Here is a 20,476-nt window from a genome sequence, read left to right as displayed (position 1 = left end):
CTCTGTGGAAAGAGGTGCAATTGGTTAGGGGCATAGGTGGCTTTATTGGTATAGGTTATGTTCTATTTCTTAAGCTGGATGATGAGTAAATGGATATTCATTTTATTGTTGTTGTTATTTAGAACACACAAATCTTAAGTATATTCCTCTGTTACAGTTGATGTATTTTATAATAATATTAAAAAATTCACTTCTGTGAATCATGACAATAGGTCTATTTCCTGATGGCTTTGCTAAAATGGGATTCTACTTCATACTTTCCAGCAATATTACTAGATCCTATCAAACTTTCTTTACACCTGGTACCATCTCTTTCACACTGGAAAATTTTAAAAATAACAAACATGATTATCCTTACTTTTACCTTGTTCATTCAGCTTCAGAGAGGTAATTAACACAATTTCTAGTAATGTTAGTATAATCTTTAAAATTTTTCAAAAGGCCTTAGCCAAGTCTCAAGGCTATTGCTTTCACATAGTTTCCACCTTTCTTTCATTAGCTTTGCTTAAGAAATAGTCTAGCCAACTGAATACAATTTCTTTCATACAATTTCTCACCAAGCCTAACTCCTGCTTAAAACAGTCACTCAAAACAGTTTTTTGGACAATTTGAGTCAAGTGATAGAGAAATCACACACACAAATACATTAATAGAACTTCTTCTGCATGTACTTTGTACCTCTGCAAGTATATCTACCAGCCTAAGTGCCCACATTTGCCTCTGTTCCCTCATACTACTTCAGGAGTTCCACACGTTGTGTTTTGTTTGTTTAGCTGTATTTGGTTTATTTGTTGCTTTTTTCGTTTTATGTCAAGTTATGCACTAATTAATATCTCACAAAACACAGATCTGTCCCTAATCTCCCTGTTGTCCACAGTCATCAACTTTACTGCATACTGATGGTCAGATGATAATGTTCTTTTCTGAACTCTATATTTTGCCAGGCTAGTTCTACCACAATAAACCTAGTCAACAGAAATTTGAATTTTTATTAAGCTACTACCCAAATCTCAGAAAGGTAAGCAATAGTAGGGCTGCTAACTTTAAAAATCATTGTGCAGGTTTTTCTGAGATTGTAAATCAAATTCCTAATCCCTATCATAAATTATCATATGAATGAATAAATGAATAAATAAAATTCAGAAATCTTTTTAGGAGCAACTGTGAACCTGATAAGGATCTGTAAAAAAGAGCTAAAGTGGCCAAAACAGACATCCTAATGCTTTTAAAATCTTGCAAATTTTGACAGGAAGTTTATTTCTATTTAAAATTGGAAAATTTTCAATTTAGTAAACAGTACTGTAGTTCTCCGGAGAGAATTTGGGAATTGGCTCATCCTAGAAGTCTGAATTGCAAAACAGAGGTGTTTGCAAAACAGAGGTGTTTGCAGAACAGGTTCTAATACACAAGGACAGGTGCAAACAAAGAGTAGCAGAATCTTAAAAGCAACATTTACTTCTATACATGGAAGTATTTGGCTATCTAACTAATAAACTGTGAACATATTGAGTCAGTTCTGATTTTCCATTATTGGGAATATTAATACGTTTACAATGTGTAAGCGACACTTAAAAAGTCTTATTATAGTAATAGGCTTTTAAAGACTACACTTCTGTATTTTACCATGAGTATCTCCAGCATTCATTCATTCAAAGCATTCAAAGTTCCTACTCTACAAAACACTGCATTAGTGCTATATAACATAAAATGGTTATCTTCAAAGCAGGGATAAAGTTGCTATTTTATTAAATGCAGTACATTTTTTTTTGCAATTTACTCTTGCTACTTGAATAGGGAGCCCTCTATTTAATAATGACAAAGGTATTAAGAAAAAAAAAAGACAAAAAAGAACAGAGACCAGGATAATATCTGAGAACCGAGCACTTTCAAATCTTAAATGTTGCTAAGGTATAAATTATAAATTTATTTTTTAAGGCCTAGCATATATACAGAGAAGAGAAAGGTCTCAGGCAGCTTAACATGGTCTAGGATACTAGTATTTTGCTTACAGAAGGGTAAACTCACTTGAAACCCTGACAGTGTTTTCTATATCAGTATGAAATGAAGACCAAGTACATACTACTTTACACATAGTTTTCAGATAAAATATCTATAAGGTGATATACATGAAAACGAAGGTCAGAGGGTAAGATGGATATGCCACGCAAATAATATTAATTCTAATAAATAACTGGAAGGTCATGAGAATAAAAAAATTGGCCATTTGCCATCTGTACTCAAATAACCAGAGTTGAAAGTGACATTAAAAGATGATGATGCATATTCTATACTTTAAACTTGTGATCTAAGATTCAATATAAAGACATAATATGAGATGAATTCCTTCCCACAATACTCTATAAAGGTTCCTATCAGCAAAACTTTGACAAAACATGTAGAATAGTATTGAGGATGTGATGTATGCTCTATAGACATTGAATGGATGGATGATGGACAGATTGATGGATGGATGGATGGAATGTAGGAAGGAACATACTCAAAATCTTGGAGTTCAGAATAGATGATAGGGAGAGACTATACTATGGTCTAATAAAATCTGTAAAGCATTTTGTATCTTTAAATATACCACACAAAGATAAAATGTCATTAAAGAATCAAAATTTACTGATAAATTATAGCAGTAGTTCTCAAACTTTAATACACATCAGAGTCATCTGGAGGGCTTATTACAACTCACATTACTGAGCCTCACCCCCAGAGTTACTAATTGAGGATGTCTGAGATGGGGTCCAAGAATTTGGATTTCTAACAAGTACCAGGGTCATGCTGATGCTGCTGGTCTAGGAACTACACTTTAGAAAGCACTAAATTAGTGGCTTTTCTATAAAATTTTAAAAGCTTCGGGAAAAAAATTGCATGTTGCCATTTATCTTCTTTTATTATTCGCAGAAACTATACAGTAAACATTAATAGAAGTCTATTCAAATGAATATATTGAAGACTGGTTACTTATATGTTATTTACTTCCCTTCTCTGAGTAAGTATGTGCAGAAATGAGCCACTGACAACAAATAAGGTCTAACAGCTTTCATCATTATTAATTCCACTGTTGATTCCTTATCTAGAGATGTTATTAAATATCACAACCATAATATGTGATATTTAATAATAAAGAGTTTCAGCAAATGCAACTGATCATTATTAATAAAAGACTCAATTTTAATATTTGAACTGTTTTTTTTAAATTGAGCTCCTAGTACATGTCAGAGACCTTGATGGGCAGTCAAAAAACAAAGGTAAGCAAAACATCTATGCCTCACACTTAACAGAAGGGGGCAAAACAGACATATAATGAAATGATCACTGTGAGATAAATATTGCTAATTGAAATTATATATGTGAGAGGAAGTGGCAGGATGAAGGAGAAAATGACTAACAGTCTGCTGAGGTCATAAAAGGTATCTCAGAAGAGGGAATAACTTGAGTTTAGTCCTAAAGAATGAGTAGGCATTCACTAGATAAACAAGAAGACATTGGTTATTCCAGACATCATACTGTAACAGAACCAAGGCACAAATTAGTCTGAAATATCAATAAAAATACCAGGTAACACAAAATTCAAAGAATTCAAATTAGATTTGAGCAACATTTTCTCACTTAAAACTGAAAGCTTATTCTTAGTTATTCAAGAGACTTTAAGTCTATATATTATTTAGACTTTTTTTCTTTCATTTATTAGTACTAAAGACATCTTGGTAAATTCATCAAGTTAATCAGATAGTGAGCAATGGGCAGAAAATGAAAACTATAGTCAATCTGTGTTATTCAAAAATATACAGTCAAAGTTTAAATTACTCAGTTTGAGATTCTGTTATAAACAATTTCATAATTAAAGCATTTATATTGAGCATATTCCTACTGTTAATAACCTGCAAAACATGCACAATAGAAAACAGTTTATATCAATAGCTAGTTCCATAAAATAACAACACAGCTAAAAATTTGGGGCAATAGACATAAAAGGCCAAGTCATGTTCTAAACATGAAATTAAAATTATTTTTACCTTCTCCACTCTTTTTGTGGCCAACTCCCATCTACATGAAGCATCACCTCATGCCTGGTCTTTAGTTAGGACTAACGCTCAAATTGAATAATGATGCCAGAAGTGTACTACAATATAGAGAAATTTCAACATCCTGAAAACTGAAGAAATTTGAAAAATATATAGAAGGTACTAAAAGGAGAAAGAGCATCCCAGGGCCCTGGAAATTGGCAAGGCTACCATAGCAAACGTCTTAAAATTTTCTGAAACATAGGCAATATGAAAGTTGAAAAGGACGTCTTCATGGGTAGTAAATTCTTTCCCCAATCCAGCTCTCAAATCCCAAATTATTGGACGTAAAAGGTCACTTAATAACTCCTTGATAAGAGATTTCTTTCAAGTGAATTTCATTCTCAAAGGTGATGGAAGACACAGGACAGCTAGCATGGATAGGCTGATGCCGGGAAGATGAAATAACAAGCACTCTAATTTGCCATTCTGCTCTTCCCCCAGAAAACATGGAACATCTGCTGTACTCCATGGCTGATAGCCACAATGTATATCTAGATCATAAGATAAAGGATTGAGTCCTGGGCATAGTTTTTCCTGGGAAAAATATGAAAGAAAATCATTTCTATCTCTTCATGAATATTCTCTATTTGACTGTCATTATACTTCTCTTTAGTTCTTTAAACATAGCTGCTACATCCCCAGGGCTGCCTCAGGAGGCTTCTAGTAACTCATTTTTCATGTGTATGGATCACACTTTACGGTTTCTTTGTATGTCATAATTTTTTGTTGAAAACATCAATTTAGATAAAAATTGTAGCAACTCTGGGTTTTCACTCCTTACCAAGTTGTTTTTGATTATTTGTTTAGTGACTTGCCTGGACCTATGCTGTGAAGTCTGTTTCCCTTGCACTGTGTAGTTTGCTGGTGTCTCTTCATTTTTTTTTTTTTTCAATTATTGTTTCTATTTTTAAGCCTGGCCTTCTAGGGGTTGCCCCTGCGTCAACATAGCTTGATGACCAACAAATGATTGGTCAGAGTCAATAATCCTATAACGTTTCCATCTTTTGCCAGTGGACCTATGTGTGGCTTAGGGAATACACTCAAAGTTTATCTGGTTGATAAATCTGCCCTGGAATTTGTTTTCTGCCTTCATAAGGCCTCACGCTCAGCCATGGAGTAGTGGCTCCCTAATATGCTCTCTGGTCTCTCCTGAACATGTTTACAGCCTTATACATACACATAATGTTCCAGACTACCAGGGATACGTAGAACTTTATCAAGGACAACTGTGGCTATCTTGTCCTTGGATTTTTGTTGTCTGCCCCAGTAAGCAGTAAGTAAGACCTCAAGCCCTCCCTTATTGTTTGCCAGTGGGATCATTATTGTTTCCATTAATCCCCCCACACATGAAATTTCCTATGCTATGCGCCATATAAAGTCAGTCCCCTCTGGCAGCAGAGCTGCCTGTCTTTTGGCGTGACTGCCCCAGTAGAACTTCTGCGCCGAGGAGCTGGGGGCTGGGGGTGGGGACTGGAGCTCCAGGCAACATGCCACAGACTCCCACTGCTCTTATTGAGCTTCAGTAGATTTTCTTGATAAACGCTTCTCAATTTGTTATATTCCTTTGGTCAATTTCCAGAGTCCTTAAATTGTTGTTTTTGACAACTCTGTTCAATTTTGTTGCTTTCGGAGGAGAGGATTTGCTGAGCTCCTCACTCAGCCATTCCAGAGGTCCCTGCAGACTTCCTCTTGACCCCTGTGTCAATGGATGTCTGCAGAGGGGTAATTTTTAGCCAAGATCTCAAGTTCCCTCTTGATTTCTGCTGATAGAAGCCTTAAGGCAAGCAAGTGGGTGACTACTTTGAGTGTGGGTTCTCTCATCTTTGAGATGGAAAGTAGAATGGGGTGACTTCTTGGCCTACTATATAATATGACTTGGGGATAAAACTCAAATAATACCCTGATCAGTTCAGTAGCTTCTGGAGCTAATATCAAAGACACACTTATAAAATGTCTTGAAGCACTGACCACTGTGTCCTATTGGTCCAAGTATGTCCTACTGGTCCAAGAGAAGCAGCAAGGAATATAAAGGAATCTCAGAAATGTGTAAGCAGAACTTTCCTGATGCTCTGCTTAACTCTCTCACTTGAGAGGTACTAAAACAGTCTCAGGTGACCAAAAGCTTAGCCATTAACATTGCTTGGTGAACTGGAAAAAGAACCAATACTAAGGTTTATGGCAAACTTTAAATAGAAACCAGTGTTTTTCAAAATATGGTCCTTATATTACCTTCACTAGAATCATTCATGATATTTTTTAAAATGCAGATTTCTAGGTCACACCTCTGTATGTTAGGAACCAGAATCTATGGAGGTAGAAAGCAGACATCTATATTTTTAAGAAGCATATTATACATACAAAAGTTTGAAAATCAGACCCTTTGCTTTATCAACCCTACTCACTTCTTATCCCAATTAGAATTAATTACGTGGTTACAGAACCCAAAATTGGGATGCTAATCCATATAACAGAAATCTAAGAATTAGAAGTTTAAGTAACAACAATAAAGGGTACAAATTCTTCCTCAAGGTATGCACTTTCTTGGCCCTTCCTTTTCCCATTTGGATTGCTTCTTCTTCAAACTCATTTAAAATACACTACTTTCCTTCATGAGAGACCCAGGTTTCCTCAAGGATGGGAAGCAGTAACTTTGGACAGGAGTTCACACTTATACTCTGTGTAAGGGACAAAAGGAAAAGTCCTCACATGTTCACGGAATGCCTAGCCTAGCTTACCAGGGCAAAGATCAGAGATTTCAGTCCAAAACACCAGTTAGCAATAAAACATATTCCATTATCTGGAGCTTTTTTCTTACACTTGTTTTTCAGGAAACTCCGGAAGGTGGAAGCCATATAGTAATCAGTGGTATAGCATCAAAGGCCTCAGAGAAACTTTAGTTATATAAACTCACAATTTACATTCAGTTTTTAATACCACACTTAATGGCAATTAACACAAAGTTTTCAAAAGTCTTCACGAGATTTGCTAGTATAATTTTGCAAAAATTGTATTATTACTAACATTTCTGAAATTTTAGGCTAGAAGAACTGAATTTCTCTTATGTTATTAAAAAAGGCTTACTCATGATCTAAATTATGAAACCTGTTGTTTCCTCATTTATTCAGGATGAGAATAAATACACCCTGAAATAAGTCCTGAATATGTGGATTTGCAAGGCAGCCAAATACACTAGAAATCTTAAGTAGGATGAAAGGCACCACCATTAATTGACTACATTTGTTTTCACTGAAAATTTTCAGTAAGGCAAACATTAAAATACTGTAATAGGATTTTATATAGTTAAAATAAAATATAAATAACTAAATAAATAAATATTGAGTCTAAATTTGCCACAAATCCTGCAGATTAAAAACCAGGTTATTTTTATACTAACTATGAGAAGATCTCTATATACTGCATTAATCAAGTTCATACCTATACTCTGGGTCACTGTCACAGGCAGAGTCTCTATATAAAAGACCTCTTTTCAGTTCCAGTTCATCTTCTTTCTCTGGGTCTCTCTCATCCTGAAAAATTTAAAGATTTCCGTTAATTTACTTTATAATTAAAATGACACCCATGTCTCTGTGGTAATTGTTCTCCCCCTCCCCCAATGTAAGGAACTGAATTAAATGCTGGATTTCTTAGGAAAGAAACAAAAGGGTAAGTGAGAATTTACTACTCTGTTCAATAAAACTAATACAGTTTTATTATAGTATCACTAATACTGCTTATCAAAGACTAGACACACAGTAGATGTTTCCTGAATCAATGAATAAATAGGAATGGATACTGTGTCAAGATACGTAATAGGATGTGTAGTAAGTAATAGCTTACACATTGTTATGTGGACTCCTAAAAGATTATACCTGCACTCTGAAAAATAAGTATTTGGGAAAACTATGTAAATCTAAGCATTTTAACACATACCTATGACTTACAAAGGAAGTGATTTAGAATTATTACTCGTATACCAAAATGCAGTAACAAGCCACAAGAAGTAAAAATGAAAGGCAGGGTAGTTGGAATCAAAACACATGGCTCCTCCTCCTTCTATGGGCAGCCTGTTCTTTACTTCTGAGAGATCAACTCAAGGGCATAAGAAATAGAATTCTAAAGAGATAGCTTTGTAAACTATGTCATTCACAGTAAGGATGTTCTTACATATGGTAATTTTATATAATTTAGTATCAAATATCTTTCTCAACTACTAGCTAATACCCTTGTTCTGCAGTCAAACAGGAACAGAAATAAAGAGAACTGATGGTAAAAGGAACCAGTAAGCCCAAACAGATTGCTGTAGGGATTAGTATTAATAAGGTGGTCATTCACTTTATGTAAGAAATCAGCTGAACAAAGATTATCAAGAAAAATGATTTTAAAAATTTGGTGATGGCATGAAATTAGGAAGAGAGCACTCAGTTAAAAAATGTAAGCAATAAATAATAGAGCAAGTTTAAAAATCACAGAAAATGTGAATATATATTTAGAATTATTATAACTTCTAGGTGAATTGAGCCCTTTTACCATTATGAAGTAACTCCATTTATTTCTATTAATGCTTTTTCCCTTAACATTTTTTTGGTTTGCTATTAATATAGCTACAATAATTTTCCTTTAGTCAGTGCTTGGATGATATATATTTGTACTTTTATTTTTAACTTTTCCTTATTATTATGTTTACATCTTTTTCTTAAATAGTATATAGATGGATGTTGCTTATTTTTGTCCAGTCTGATAAGCCAATGAAGTAGAGCATTTACTCTATTAATATCACAGAAAATGTAATCACCTGTAATGAGTACAAAAGACACTGCAAAGGAAAGTGTAAGAAATAAGACACTATGTTAATATGTTTTCAATCTTCAGAAATAGAATATATTGCAAGAAAAACTGAATGAAAGAGATGTAAATGACGTTGAATTTTAAAATTCTATCCTTGGAAGAAATATTAATTTCTAGATTATATGATAAGTGATATCAGACATAAACATAAATCAATATTCCTTGTTTAACTTTGTCAATACAGTTGAAAAAAATAATTTTTGACCGGGAGTAATAAAAAATGTAGACTAAATTTTAAAAGTTTATATATGAAAAAAATACAAAAGGGCCTTAAAAATCTGAACCTCAATTATTCATTGAATAATACCCCTATTTTGAGCTGGGTACTTACTATCCTAGACTCTGAGGATAGAAAGATGACTAAGACATGATTCCTGCACACATGTGGAATAAAGTTTGTCTATTCTGTGAATCTCTATGAGTAGAATGGATCAACAGGTAGAATTATTATGAGATCTAATAAAGGACAAAATGAGGAAGAACTTCCTAATTAATAGAGCATTCTAAAAACAGAATGACTGTCTTAAGAGGGAGTAAGATCACAATCACTAAAGCCATTCATATAGAGCACTAATACCTATCTAGAATCAAGGAGTTCAGGGAGGGGAATTCCGCCCCAAGAAACAAAAAGGACTATATGGCCTTCATGGTTATTCTCTTCAAATTTTAAGACTATTTTGTGACATTTATATATATTCAAACACATACATATCTCTTATAAGCATCCTTGTGTAAGCTTTTTTTTAAAAGATCAAGTTATACAAAAGCAGAGAGGCAACAAACATCATACCTTATCATAAGCCATTAACTATGACTAAAACAAGTATTAGAAGAGATATATCGTTCCCAGTAGTGCCAGAAAAATATATTTCTGGAGCATAGGGAAGTGATTCCCCTCTTATTTCTCACCAACATTCCCATTTGTCCACATGTAAACACAGGAAAAGATGGATGATACCAATATTTGTTCAGTTCCTTCAAGGTATCTAGGACTGAGTTAGGTACTTCTTAAATGAATATCTTGTAAGCCTTCAATAACCTTATGAAAAAGGCACTGCAACTTGGAAAAATTAACAACGTGCCCAAAGATACAAGTTATTAAGTGGCAGAGCTGGAACTTAAACCCAGATCTAACTTTATTTACATTATACTGCCTCCTGCAATGCAAATAAGCTGGACTATAAAATCAAAATCTCCATTCCAAACCATTAGATTATTCTCCAGTATGAAAATTAAGCTCAAACTCTTTCAGCTAATATCTATTCAGTTAGTTTTTTATGAGGGTATTGTGAAATAATTTAGCCCAGAAGAAACTTTTTCAGGATTTCCATGAAGAAACATTTTTCTTTCAGCGAAAGTCATTAATAAAATGACGTATTATTAAAAGAAGCTGTGGGCTCTCCTTCCCTGAAACTGGCAGTAAGTTAAATGTTCTCTTAAGATTCCTGTCATCAACGATCACCATCTTATACATGTAACTGACATCATTCTTAGAACACCCCTGGAACAAAGAAATAAAAGATACCCATACATGCTTGCAAACTGAAAAATTTAGGACAAAAGTGATTCAATAGTCTATGATAAAGCAAGAACTAAAAGGTAGTCATCTCACTAATTAAATAGTACTTAATAAAACATACACCTGTCATTCTCAAATGAAATTCTCATATATAGTTAAAAAACCTATAAGATGTGTTTCATTGCTATCAAATTCAAAACTTTATAATGAAGTGTGTACAAGAACAAGAATTCCAATAGAATTTAACCACTAGTTCTAATTTGCATTATCACCCTGGACAATTAATGCTTCAGTTTCCTAAATCATAATGTAGAGAAAATTTAGAGTTGTTCAAAGTCACAAAGATAAGAAGTTGCAGAGCTGGCCTTGAACCAGGTTTTTCTAATTCTATAAACTGATTTATATTGTAAGTATAATAGAGGATAGTAAAGTTTAAAGGGAAGACCACTTAAAGAACACTTAAATGCTAATTTTTACAAACTTCTGGAGGCAGAGTGTGGAAAAGCATGTGTGATGGTTAATTTTATGTGTCAACTTGGCTTAGCCATGGTACCCAGACATGTGGTTAAACATTATAATGGATAGTTCTGTGGTGCTTTTATGGATGAGATTAACATTTAAGTGACTGGATTCTGAATAAAGCAGATTGCCTTCCATAATGTGGGTGGGCCTCATCTAGTCAGTTGAAGGCCTTAATAGAACAAAGACTGATCTCTCCCCAGGAAGAAGGAATTCTGCCAGCAGACTGCCTTTTTTTTTTTTTAACTTTTTATTTTATATTGGAGTATAGTTGATTAACAATGTTGTGATAGTTTCAGGTGTAGAGAAAAGTGATTCAGTTATACATATACATGTATCTATTCTTTTTCAAATTCTTTTCCTGTTTAGGTTTTACATAATATTGAGCAGAGTTCCCTGTGCTATACAGTAGGTCCTTGTTGGTTATCCATTTTAAATATAGCAGTGTGTACATGTCTATCCCCAACTCCCCAAACTATCTCTTCCCCCCACTCTTCCCCCCTGGGAACTATAAGTTTGTTCTCTTAGTCTGTGTTCGTTTTCAGTTTCTGTTTTGTAAATGTTCATTTGAATCATTTCTTTTTAGATCTCACATATAAGGGACATTATACTATATTTCTCTTTCTCTGTCTGACCTACCTCACTCAGTATGACAATCTCTAGGTCCATCCATGTTGCTGCAAATGGCATTATTTCATTCTTTTTAATGGCTGAGTAATATTCCATTGTACATATGTACCACCTCTTCTTTATCCATTCCTCTGTCGATTGCATTTAGGTTGCTTCCATGTCCTGTCTATCGTAAACAGTGCTGCAATGAACACTGGGGTGCATGTATCGTTTTGGACCATGTTTTTCTCCAGATATATGCCCAGGAGTGGGATTGCAAGATAATATGGTAGCTCAATTTTTAGTTTTTTAAGGAATCTCCATACTGTTCTCCATAGTGGCTGTACCAATTTACATTCCAACCAACAGTGTAGGAGGGTTCCCGTCTCTCCACACACTCTCCAGCATTTATTGTTCATGGATTTTTTGATGATAGCCATTTTGACTGGTGTGAAGTGATATCTCACTGTAGTTTTGATTTGCGTTTCTCTAATAATTAGGCATGTTGAACATCTTTTCATGTGCCTCTTGGTTATCTGTATGTCTTCTTTGGAGAAATGTCTATTTACGTCTTCTGCCCATTTTTTGATTTGGTTGTTTGTTTTGAAGATATTAAGCTGTATGAGCTGTTTGTAAATTTTGGAGACTAATCCCTTGTTGGTCACTTCATTTGCAAATATTTTCTCCTAATCTGTGGGTTGTCTTTTCATTTTGTTTATGATTTCCCTTGCTGTGCAAAAGCTTTTGAGTTTAATTAGGTCCAATTTGTTTTATTTTGTTTTTATTTCCATTACTCTGGGAGACAGATCAAAAAAGATACTGCTGCAATTTATGTCAGAGAGTATTCTGCCTATGTTTTTCCTCTCTTGACACTTTTATTCAACATAGTTTTGGAAGTCCTAGCTACGGCAAACAGAGAAGAAAAAGGAGTAAAAGGAATCCAAATTGGAAAAGAAGAAGTTGAACTGTCACTGTTTGGAGATGATATGATACTATACATAGAAAATCCTAAAGACACTACCAGAAAACTACTAGAGCTCATCAGTGAATTTGGTAAAGTTGCAGGTTATAAAATTAATACACAGAAATCTGTTGCATTTCTATACACTAGCAATGAAAGATCAGAAAGAGAAATTTAAGAAACAATCCCATTTACCATCGCATCAAAAATAATAAAATACCTAGGAATACACCTAACTAAGGAGACAAAAGACCTGTATTCCAAAAACTATAAGACACTGATGAAAGAAATCGAAGACAACACAAACAGATGGAAAGATATACCATGTTCTTGGATTGGAAGAATCAATATTGTCAAAATGACTATAATACCCAAGGCAACCTACAGATTCAATGCAATCCCTATCAAATTACCAATGGCATTTTTCACAGAACTAGAACAAAAAATCTTAAAAATTTGTATGGAGACATAAAAGACCCCGAATAGCCAAAGCAATCTTGAGAAAGAAAAACGGAGCTAGAAGAATCAGGCTCCCTGACTTCAGACTATACTACAAAGCTATAGTCATCAAAATACTATGGTACTGGCACAAAAATAGAAATATAGATCAATGGAACAGGATAGAAAGCCCATAAATAAACCCACGCACCTATGGTTAATTAATCTACAACAAAGGAGGCAAGACTATACATGGTGGAAAGACAGTCTCTTCAACAAATGGTGCTGGGAAAACTGGACAGCTACATGTAAAAAAATGAAATTAGAACATTCTTTAATACCATACACAAAAATAAGCTCAAAATGGATTAAAGACCTAACTGTGAGACTGGACTCTGTAAAACGCTTAGCAGACTGCCTTTGGATTTGAACTACAACTCTCTCCTGAGTAACCAGCCTGCGTATCAGATTTTGGACTCACTAAGCCTCCGCAATCACATAAGCCAGTTCTTTAAAATTTCTTTCTCTCTCTCTCTGTTATACACATGCGCACACACACACACACACACGCACACACACACACACACACACACACGCACACACACACACACACACACACAAACACACACACATCCTGTTTCTTCTGTTTCTCTGGAGAACTCTAACACAGCATGAGAATGAGAAACTCCTGCCACATATTAGTTAGAGCCTTCAGTACCTCACTTTCACCAATGGATAGAAAAATCAGAAGATCAACAAATAAACAGAAGACTTGAACAACACTATAAACCAATGAGACCTAACAGGCACCTACTGAACACTCTATCAGACAACAGCAGAATATACATTCTTCTCAAATACACATGGGAAACTCTCCAGAAGAGACCATATTATGTTAGATCATAAAATGAGGCTCAATAAATTTAAAAGGACTAAAATCATACAAAGATGTTTCCTGGCCACAATAAAATGAAATTAGCAAATTAAATCCATTATTGAAAACTGTCAAAGATGGGTTTATTTAAAACATTTAAGAAATAAATAATCTTACACAAACTCTTGCAGAGAATAATTGGGAATATTTTCCAACTCATTTTTATAAGGCCAGCCAAAACCTGAGAAGGACATCACAAGATAGGAAACTTACGTACCAATCCTATCATTAACTTAGATATAAAAATCCTAGGAAAAATATTAGCAAATTGAAACCAGTGATATATTTTTAAAAAATTATGACCAAGAATTTTGTTCCAAGTATGCAAGTATGGTTTAACATTTGAAAATTAAGGAGAAAAAGCATATAATCACTTCAATAGATGCAATGTGATAAAACTCATACATTTATAATTTTTAAAAAATGCTTAGAAGATAAGGAATACAAGAAACTTCTGTAATCAGGAAAAGAATGCCCACAAAAAATCTACAGAAATCATCATACTTAATGTTGAATTATAAAAAGCTTTCTTCTTTGGATGGCAAACAAGACAAGATGTCCTTTCTATAACCACTTCTATTGGATATTGGAAACCCTGGATAGTGTAATAAGGCAAAATAAATAAATAAATAAAAGGCATAAAGATTAAAGAGGAAGAAATAAAAATGTCATTATTTACAGATGTTATGATTACATATGTAAATACCCAAAAATCTACCATCTATTAACATTAATATGTGAATGTAAGGAGGTCACTGGATACAAGGTCACTATACAAAAATCTATTCTAAGAAGTCATCATACCAAGAACAAACAGACGACAGAATTTTAAAAGGTACAATTTATAATAGCATAACAAATATCAAACATCTAGGATTAAATCTACCGAAATACATGCAAGCCTTCTAAAATAAAAACTGTGACATAATTGGAAGAAACTAAGGATCTAAATTAATTTTAAAAGTCACCATTTTTATGGATTGAAAGACTCAATGCTGGTAAGATATCAGTTCTCCCCTAATCAAAGCACAGATTTAATGTAATCCCAATCAAAATCCTAGCAGGGTTTTTAAAACTGAAAAGTTGACTCTGGAATGCAGATAAAAATACAAAGAACCAAGAATAATCACAGCAATCTGCAAGCAAGAATAAAGCTGAAGGACTTATGCCATGGTATATCAAGAGTTATTATAAACCTACAGCAATTGAGAAAGTATGGTATTAATACAAAATTAGACAATTAAACCAATGAAATAGAAGAAAATTCAGAAACAGACTCATGCATCTAAACTCCCAATCGAACAGAACAGAATCCAGGACTATCTCCATGTAAATACAGTGAGGAAAAGAACGGCTGTTTAGAGAAAGATGCTGGATCTTAATCATATGGGGATAAAATGAATCTTGATCCAAATCTCACATTATACATACAAATCAAATCCACATGCATTGTTGATTTAATGCGAAAGACAACAAGATTAAAGATTTTTTTGAGAATATTTTTAGAACCATGGTTAGCCAAAGTTTTCTTACATGGGGTAAAGAAAGTGCTAACCAAAGTACTAACCAAAAGGACCAAAGTAACCAAAGAACCAAAGTAACCAAAAGTAACTGAGCTACATTAAATTAAGAACTTGTATTCACAAAAGGACTCCTGTTAAAAAAACAAATATGCAAGTCACAGATTGAAATATATTCGTAATATAAAACATGCCCATCAGAAAATGCCCAGGAATGAAAATAAAAGACCTTAAGAGACATATGGCACACAGAGACCAAGTCTGATGTGTGCTTTTTGAGAAGCACTATAAATGTCAAACTGAATAAATACAAAGAAAACCGCACCTAAGTGTATAATATTTAACTGCTGAAAATATATGACAAAGAAAAAAAAATCTTTTAACAATTGCCAGAGAAGGGTATTCCAGGAAGATGTTAGTGGCATTGTGGTGGGCAGAATAATGGTTCTCAATGGTGTCCATGCCTTAATTCCCAGAACCAGTGAATATGTTACCTCATGTGGCAGCAGGGGATTTTGCAGATTTGATTAAGGTTAAGGATATTGATAAGAGGAGACTACCTTGGATTATTTGGGTGGGCCCAATCTAATCAAATGAGTTCTTTAAGGCAGAGAAACCTTTTGTGGCTGTGGTTAGACAGAGAAAGATGTGACTAAGAATAAGAGTTAGGGAGATGCAATGTTGCTGGCTTTGCAAATGGAGGAAAGTGGCCACAAGCCAAGAAATGTGGGCGGTTGCCAGAAGCTGGAAAAAGCAAGGAAATGGATCCGCCCCTGGAAACACTAAGTAGAAAACAGACACCTTGATTTTAGCCCAGTGAGACACATGTTGAAACTCAGGTCTACTGAAATGTAAGATAATTAATTTGAGCCACCAAATTTATGGTAATTTGTTATGGCAGCAATGAAAAACAAACACACAGAGGTACAAATCTCCTCATAAAACATACAGAAGTTTTTTTTAGGTTAGGTGAAATAATTCATGGCAGACCAATGCTCTTGCTAAAAACTAGAAAAGCCAGAAAAAAATAAAAAGTTTATATTGTTTAAGTTATTAGAAAGGTGCAGACAAGTGGGCTAATGATATGCACTTTTGTTTTTCCTCAAAGCATTTGTACATTCTGAGCATGGACAAGAGGCTGAGAACCAGGGCTTGGATTAGGACAAGGGTCATTGCTGTGACACAGAGAAACTAACAAAGCTTTTGATGGTTATAGGAGAGTGGGGTGATGAAACTAGAGTTTTATGAGGCCTTAGATATACAACCAGTCTCTCAATCATGACATTTATTGATTTATGAAGCTGCGTGGGACTACTAGGTAGATAACTTGAAAGTATCTGAAAAGTAGAGCAGATATTAGTATTATGGTGCTTAAGAAATAAAGATCTGCCAGGGCAAGAGGCCTTGAAAACACAAGAAGCAAAAACCCTAGATGTAGTATTGACACTTAAGGAACTGTATTTTTAAACTGAAGACTCTTAACTATCTGGACTAGCTAAGCTAAAAAACTTGGTCTTGGCTCAGGCAAAGCTTATTTCTGGGGACAGAGCACCCAGCAGAATTTTTTTGTGGATCACACTAGGCTAGAGAGGTAAAACTGAAGACTAGAAGAGCCTCAAACACATAAAAGGTCCTTGTCAAGATATTTGCTAAATTTTGAAGGTGTGTCAGGTTGGGGGCAAAAAGTTAATCCAAAAATGACTGAAAAGCAAAAGAACTATCACATATAATCAGATGGTACTTAAAAGACAAACATCCATCAGGAAGAAAGACTTTGATAACACAGCAGGTGAGAGTTGAAAGCCCTGGAAAGTATCGAATTGACAGTTGACCATTTGCAATCACATTTTCCCTGAGGACACCTATTTCTGAGAATAGCTGGAACTAGCCATAAAGCTGGTGCTGGTGGACAGAGAAACCAGCAGACATCTTGGTGACTATGCAGAACTGGTGTCACAAAAACGGAGACTAGAGGGGACTCAAATACATTAATAATTTCTGAAGCTCCCTGCTGTGGAAATGTAAGGAACTAAGCCTAAAACCTCTGACAAGCAGGATGGAAACTGTCTCAGTTTCTTGGTACTGAGAAGACAAAGACATGAAAGGCTCTAAATTGAAAACACTGGAGGCTCATGCCTAAAAAAGAAGGCTGAACTGAGATTCAGCAAAAGTTTGATTAAAGGTAAACTGAGATTTACCAAAACATCAACATAGCCTCAACCTAATTCAGTCTCTTTTAAATCAAGGTTATTGGTCTATGATGCTACCTGCCTAGTAGAGGAAAGAGGGAACCATTTCATCACCTGGAAAAATCTGAACTTGTCTTAAACATAATACCTAAAATTTAATTATAAAATAAGTGGTACATAAAGAGTCAGAACAACGTGACTAGTAAGCAAAAGTAAAAAGACAAAGGAAGCAGATCGCAAATTTAATCCAGGTATTGTAGTCAGGAAACAAGCACTTTAAAATAATTATGATCAACATGTTCAAGAAAATAAATGAAAATTTGGACAAAATAGAAATAAAGATTAAGGAGTTCAAAAAATTGGCATTTATAAAAATATATCAGAGCCATTTTATATCTAAAAATTAAGTAGCTGAAATAAAAAAAAACTTAATAGATGGGTGAACAGCATATTGGAAACAGCAGAAGACAACATCAGTGAACTAGAAGATAGGTTCACAGGAAACATTCACAATAAAAGACAAAACAGAATGATAAATACAGAAAGGAATGCAAAACACATGTGGGGGACAATCAAAAGGTATAACAGATGTAACCGGACACACAAAAAGTAAGGAATAAAGGAGCAGTCATACAGCATATATGAAGAGATACCAGGCTAGAATTTCCCAAACTAATTTATGTCAGGAATTTATATATTCAAAAAGCTCTGAGCATCTTGAGCAGAGTTAATACATAAAACCAAATTTTTGAAAACAAAGGCAAGAGAAAATATTAAAAGAAGCCAGAGATAAAGGACATTACCTTCAACCTAGCAGGGGTAAGACTGACAACTGACTTCTCAAGGAAATGATAAAGCCATAAGATAACAGAATGACATTTTTAAAGTACAGGAAGAAAAACATCTGCCAACAATCTTTCACAGATTTAGTAGATATGTAAATAAATAATTAATAAATAATAAGTAAACGGAAATAAGCATATTTTCCAACAGTAGGCCTGCATCAAAAACACTAAAGAGAATTCTTCAGGCAAATGGGAAATGATCCAAATTAAAAAAAGAATACAAAAATAAAGAGCAACAAAAAAGATGAGTATGTAGATCAATATAAATATTACTATAAAAAACAATATAGAGGCAAATATAAATGAACATTACTGTATATCAATACTAACAATGCACTGTGGGATCTAAAATGCATGGCAACAATAACTTTAAAGGGGAAAGTGATGTAAATGGGGTGTAAGTGTTCTAAAATTCTAGCATTATCAGGAAACTGGAAAAATAAAAAACTTAGACTATAATAAAGGATAGATGTATTTTATACTACAACTATTAAAATAATAATAAGCAAATATATACCCTAAAATTAGGGGAAAAAAGGGAATAAAAAATCTGTTTGTTAAAGGAGGCACGAAGGAGATAAAAGCCCAACAATATCAGTAAATTAAATGATGACACCAAATAAAGCAGGGGAAAACTGAATAATAAAAAACCCAAATATATAAGACACATACCTTAAACGTAAGGACAGAGAAAGGGTGAAAGTAAAAGGATGAAAAATACAAAGCAACATTAACAAAAAGAAACTTGGTTGGCTATAATAAGTCAGATAAACTCTATTTGAAGGCAAAAGCTTTCCTAGAGATAAAGACATTTTACAACAATGAATAGGTCTCTCAGTCAGAACAAAAACACACTCTAAACCTGTATGTACCAAATAATAGTTTTAGAATATGCAAAACAAAACCATGAAACGTTATCAATTCATACCCTCTGGAATAGCTATAATGAAAACAAACAAACAAACAAACAAAAAAACCTAGAAAGTACAGTGAATTAGCAAGGATATGTAGAAATTGGAACTCTCAATCACTGATACTGGAACACTTTGAAAATCTCTTTGGCAGTGTCTTCTAGAGAAGAATATGCACATTCCTTATGATTTAGCAATTCCATTTCAGGTATATAATGAACAGGAATATGTACACATATGTTCATCAAAGAACATATACAATAATGTTGATAACAGCACTGTTAGTATTAGCCCCAAATAAAAAGTAGAATAAATTGATAAATTATGGTATTCTTATTAGAAACTATTAAAACAGGGGCTGACAAACTATTCTTGTGAAGGGCCAGATAGTATATATGTTTTGTATGTTATGTGGTCTCTATCACAATTACTCAACTCTGCTGTTGTAGCTTAAGAACAGCCATAGATAACATATAAATAAATGAGCTTACCAATGTTCCAATAAAATTTTAAATGAAATTTAAAACTCTGAAATTTGCCTATAGGCCATAGTTTGTTGACTCCTGCTATATAGCAATAAAAATGAAGTATATGCATGTCACAAACATAATGATCAACCAAAGAAACCAGATCCAAAAGAAAAAATACTGTGTGATTCCATTTACGAAATGTTCAAAACCACACAAAACTAATCTATATGTGGTTAGATATTAGAACAGTGGGGCAAATAATGACTGAAACAAGGCACCAGAGGCACTTCTGGGGTGTTAGTAATGTCGTGTCTCTGGCTCAGATGCTGTTCACACATGGGTTCACTTTGTGAGAACCTATGCTGTAGAATTTAGGATTAAAGTATGTTATACTGAAATTTTAAAAAAGTTAAGGACCTAGAATGTAGTACTTTAAAAAAATCCATGGAAAACATCTGCAACAAAATGAAGTGACAAGATATTCACATGAACCCCAAAATATGAGATGAGAACAAATCACAGTTGTTAAAAGAGACATTTTGGTAACATTATCTCTGGAGGAGAAATCAGAGGAAAGCATTGAGGCATCTGATAAATCAGGTAACTTCAAAATAACAAAAGAGAGTTCCACTCAAAAGCT

At 34.0% G+C, this 20,476-nt stretch overlaps 1 protein-coding gene across 5 annotated transcripts in view; it reads right to left on the bottom strand.

The window, feature by feature from the left end:
* SPATA6 (spermatogenesis associated 6) overlaps nt 1–20,476 on the bottom strand; it is a 140,886-nt gene that overhangs the window by 2,068 nt on the left and 118,342 nt on the right. For 3 of the 5 annotated variants that reach the window (XM_061186608.1, XM_061186612.1, XM_061186613.1), the window contains 2 exons: nt 8,869–8,889; nt 7,512–7,603 (listed from right to left, as the gene is read on the bottom strand). In XM_061186608.1, coding sequence (XP_061042591.1) covers nt 7,512–7,603; nt 8,869–8,889 — 113 coding nt within the window. The remainder of the gene's footprint in view (nt 1–7,511; nt 7,604–8,868; nt 8,890–20,476) is intronic. The other 2 variants (XM_061186609.1, XM_061186611.1) reach the window with 1 other exon arrangement.

This window comes from Eubalaena glacialis, chromosome 3 (assembly GCF_028564815.1).
Source record: "Eubalaena glacialis isolate mEubGla1 chromosome 3, mEubGla1.1.hap2.+ XY, whole genome shotgun sequence".
Lineage (NCBI taxonomy): Eukaryota > Metazoa > Chordata > Mammalia > Artiodactyla > Balaenidae > Eubalaena > Eubalaena glacialis.
This window is presented reverse-complemented; position numbering and strand designations above follow the sequence as displayed.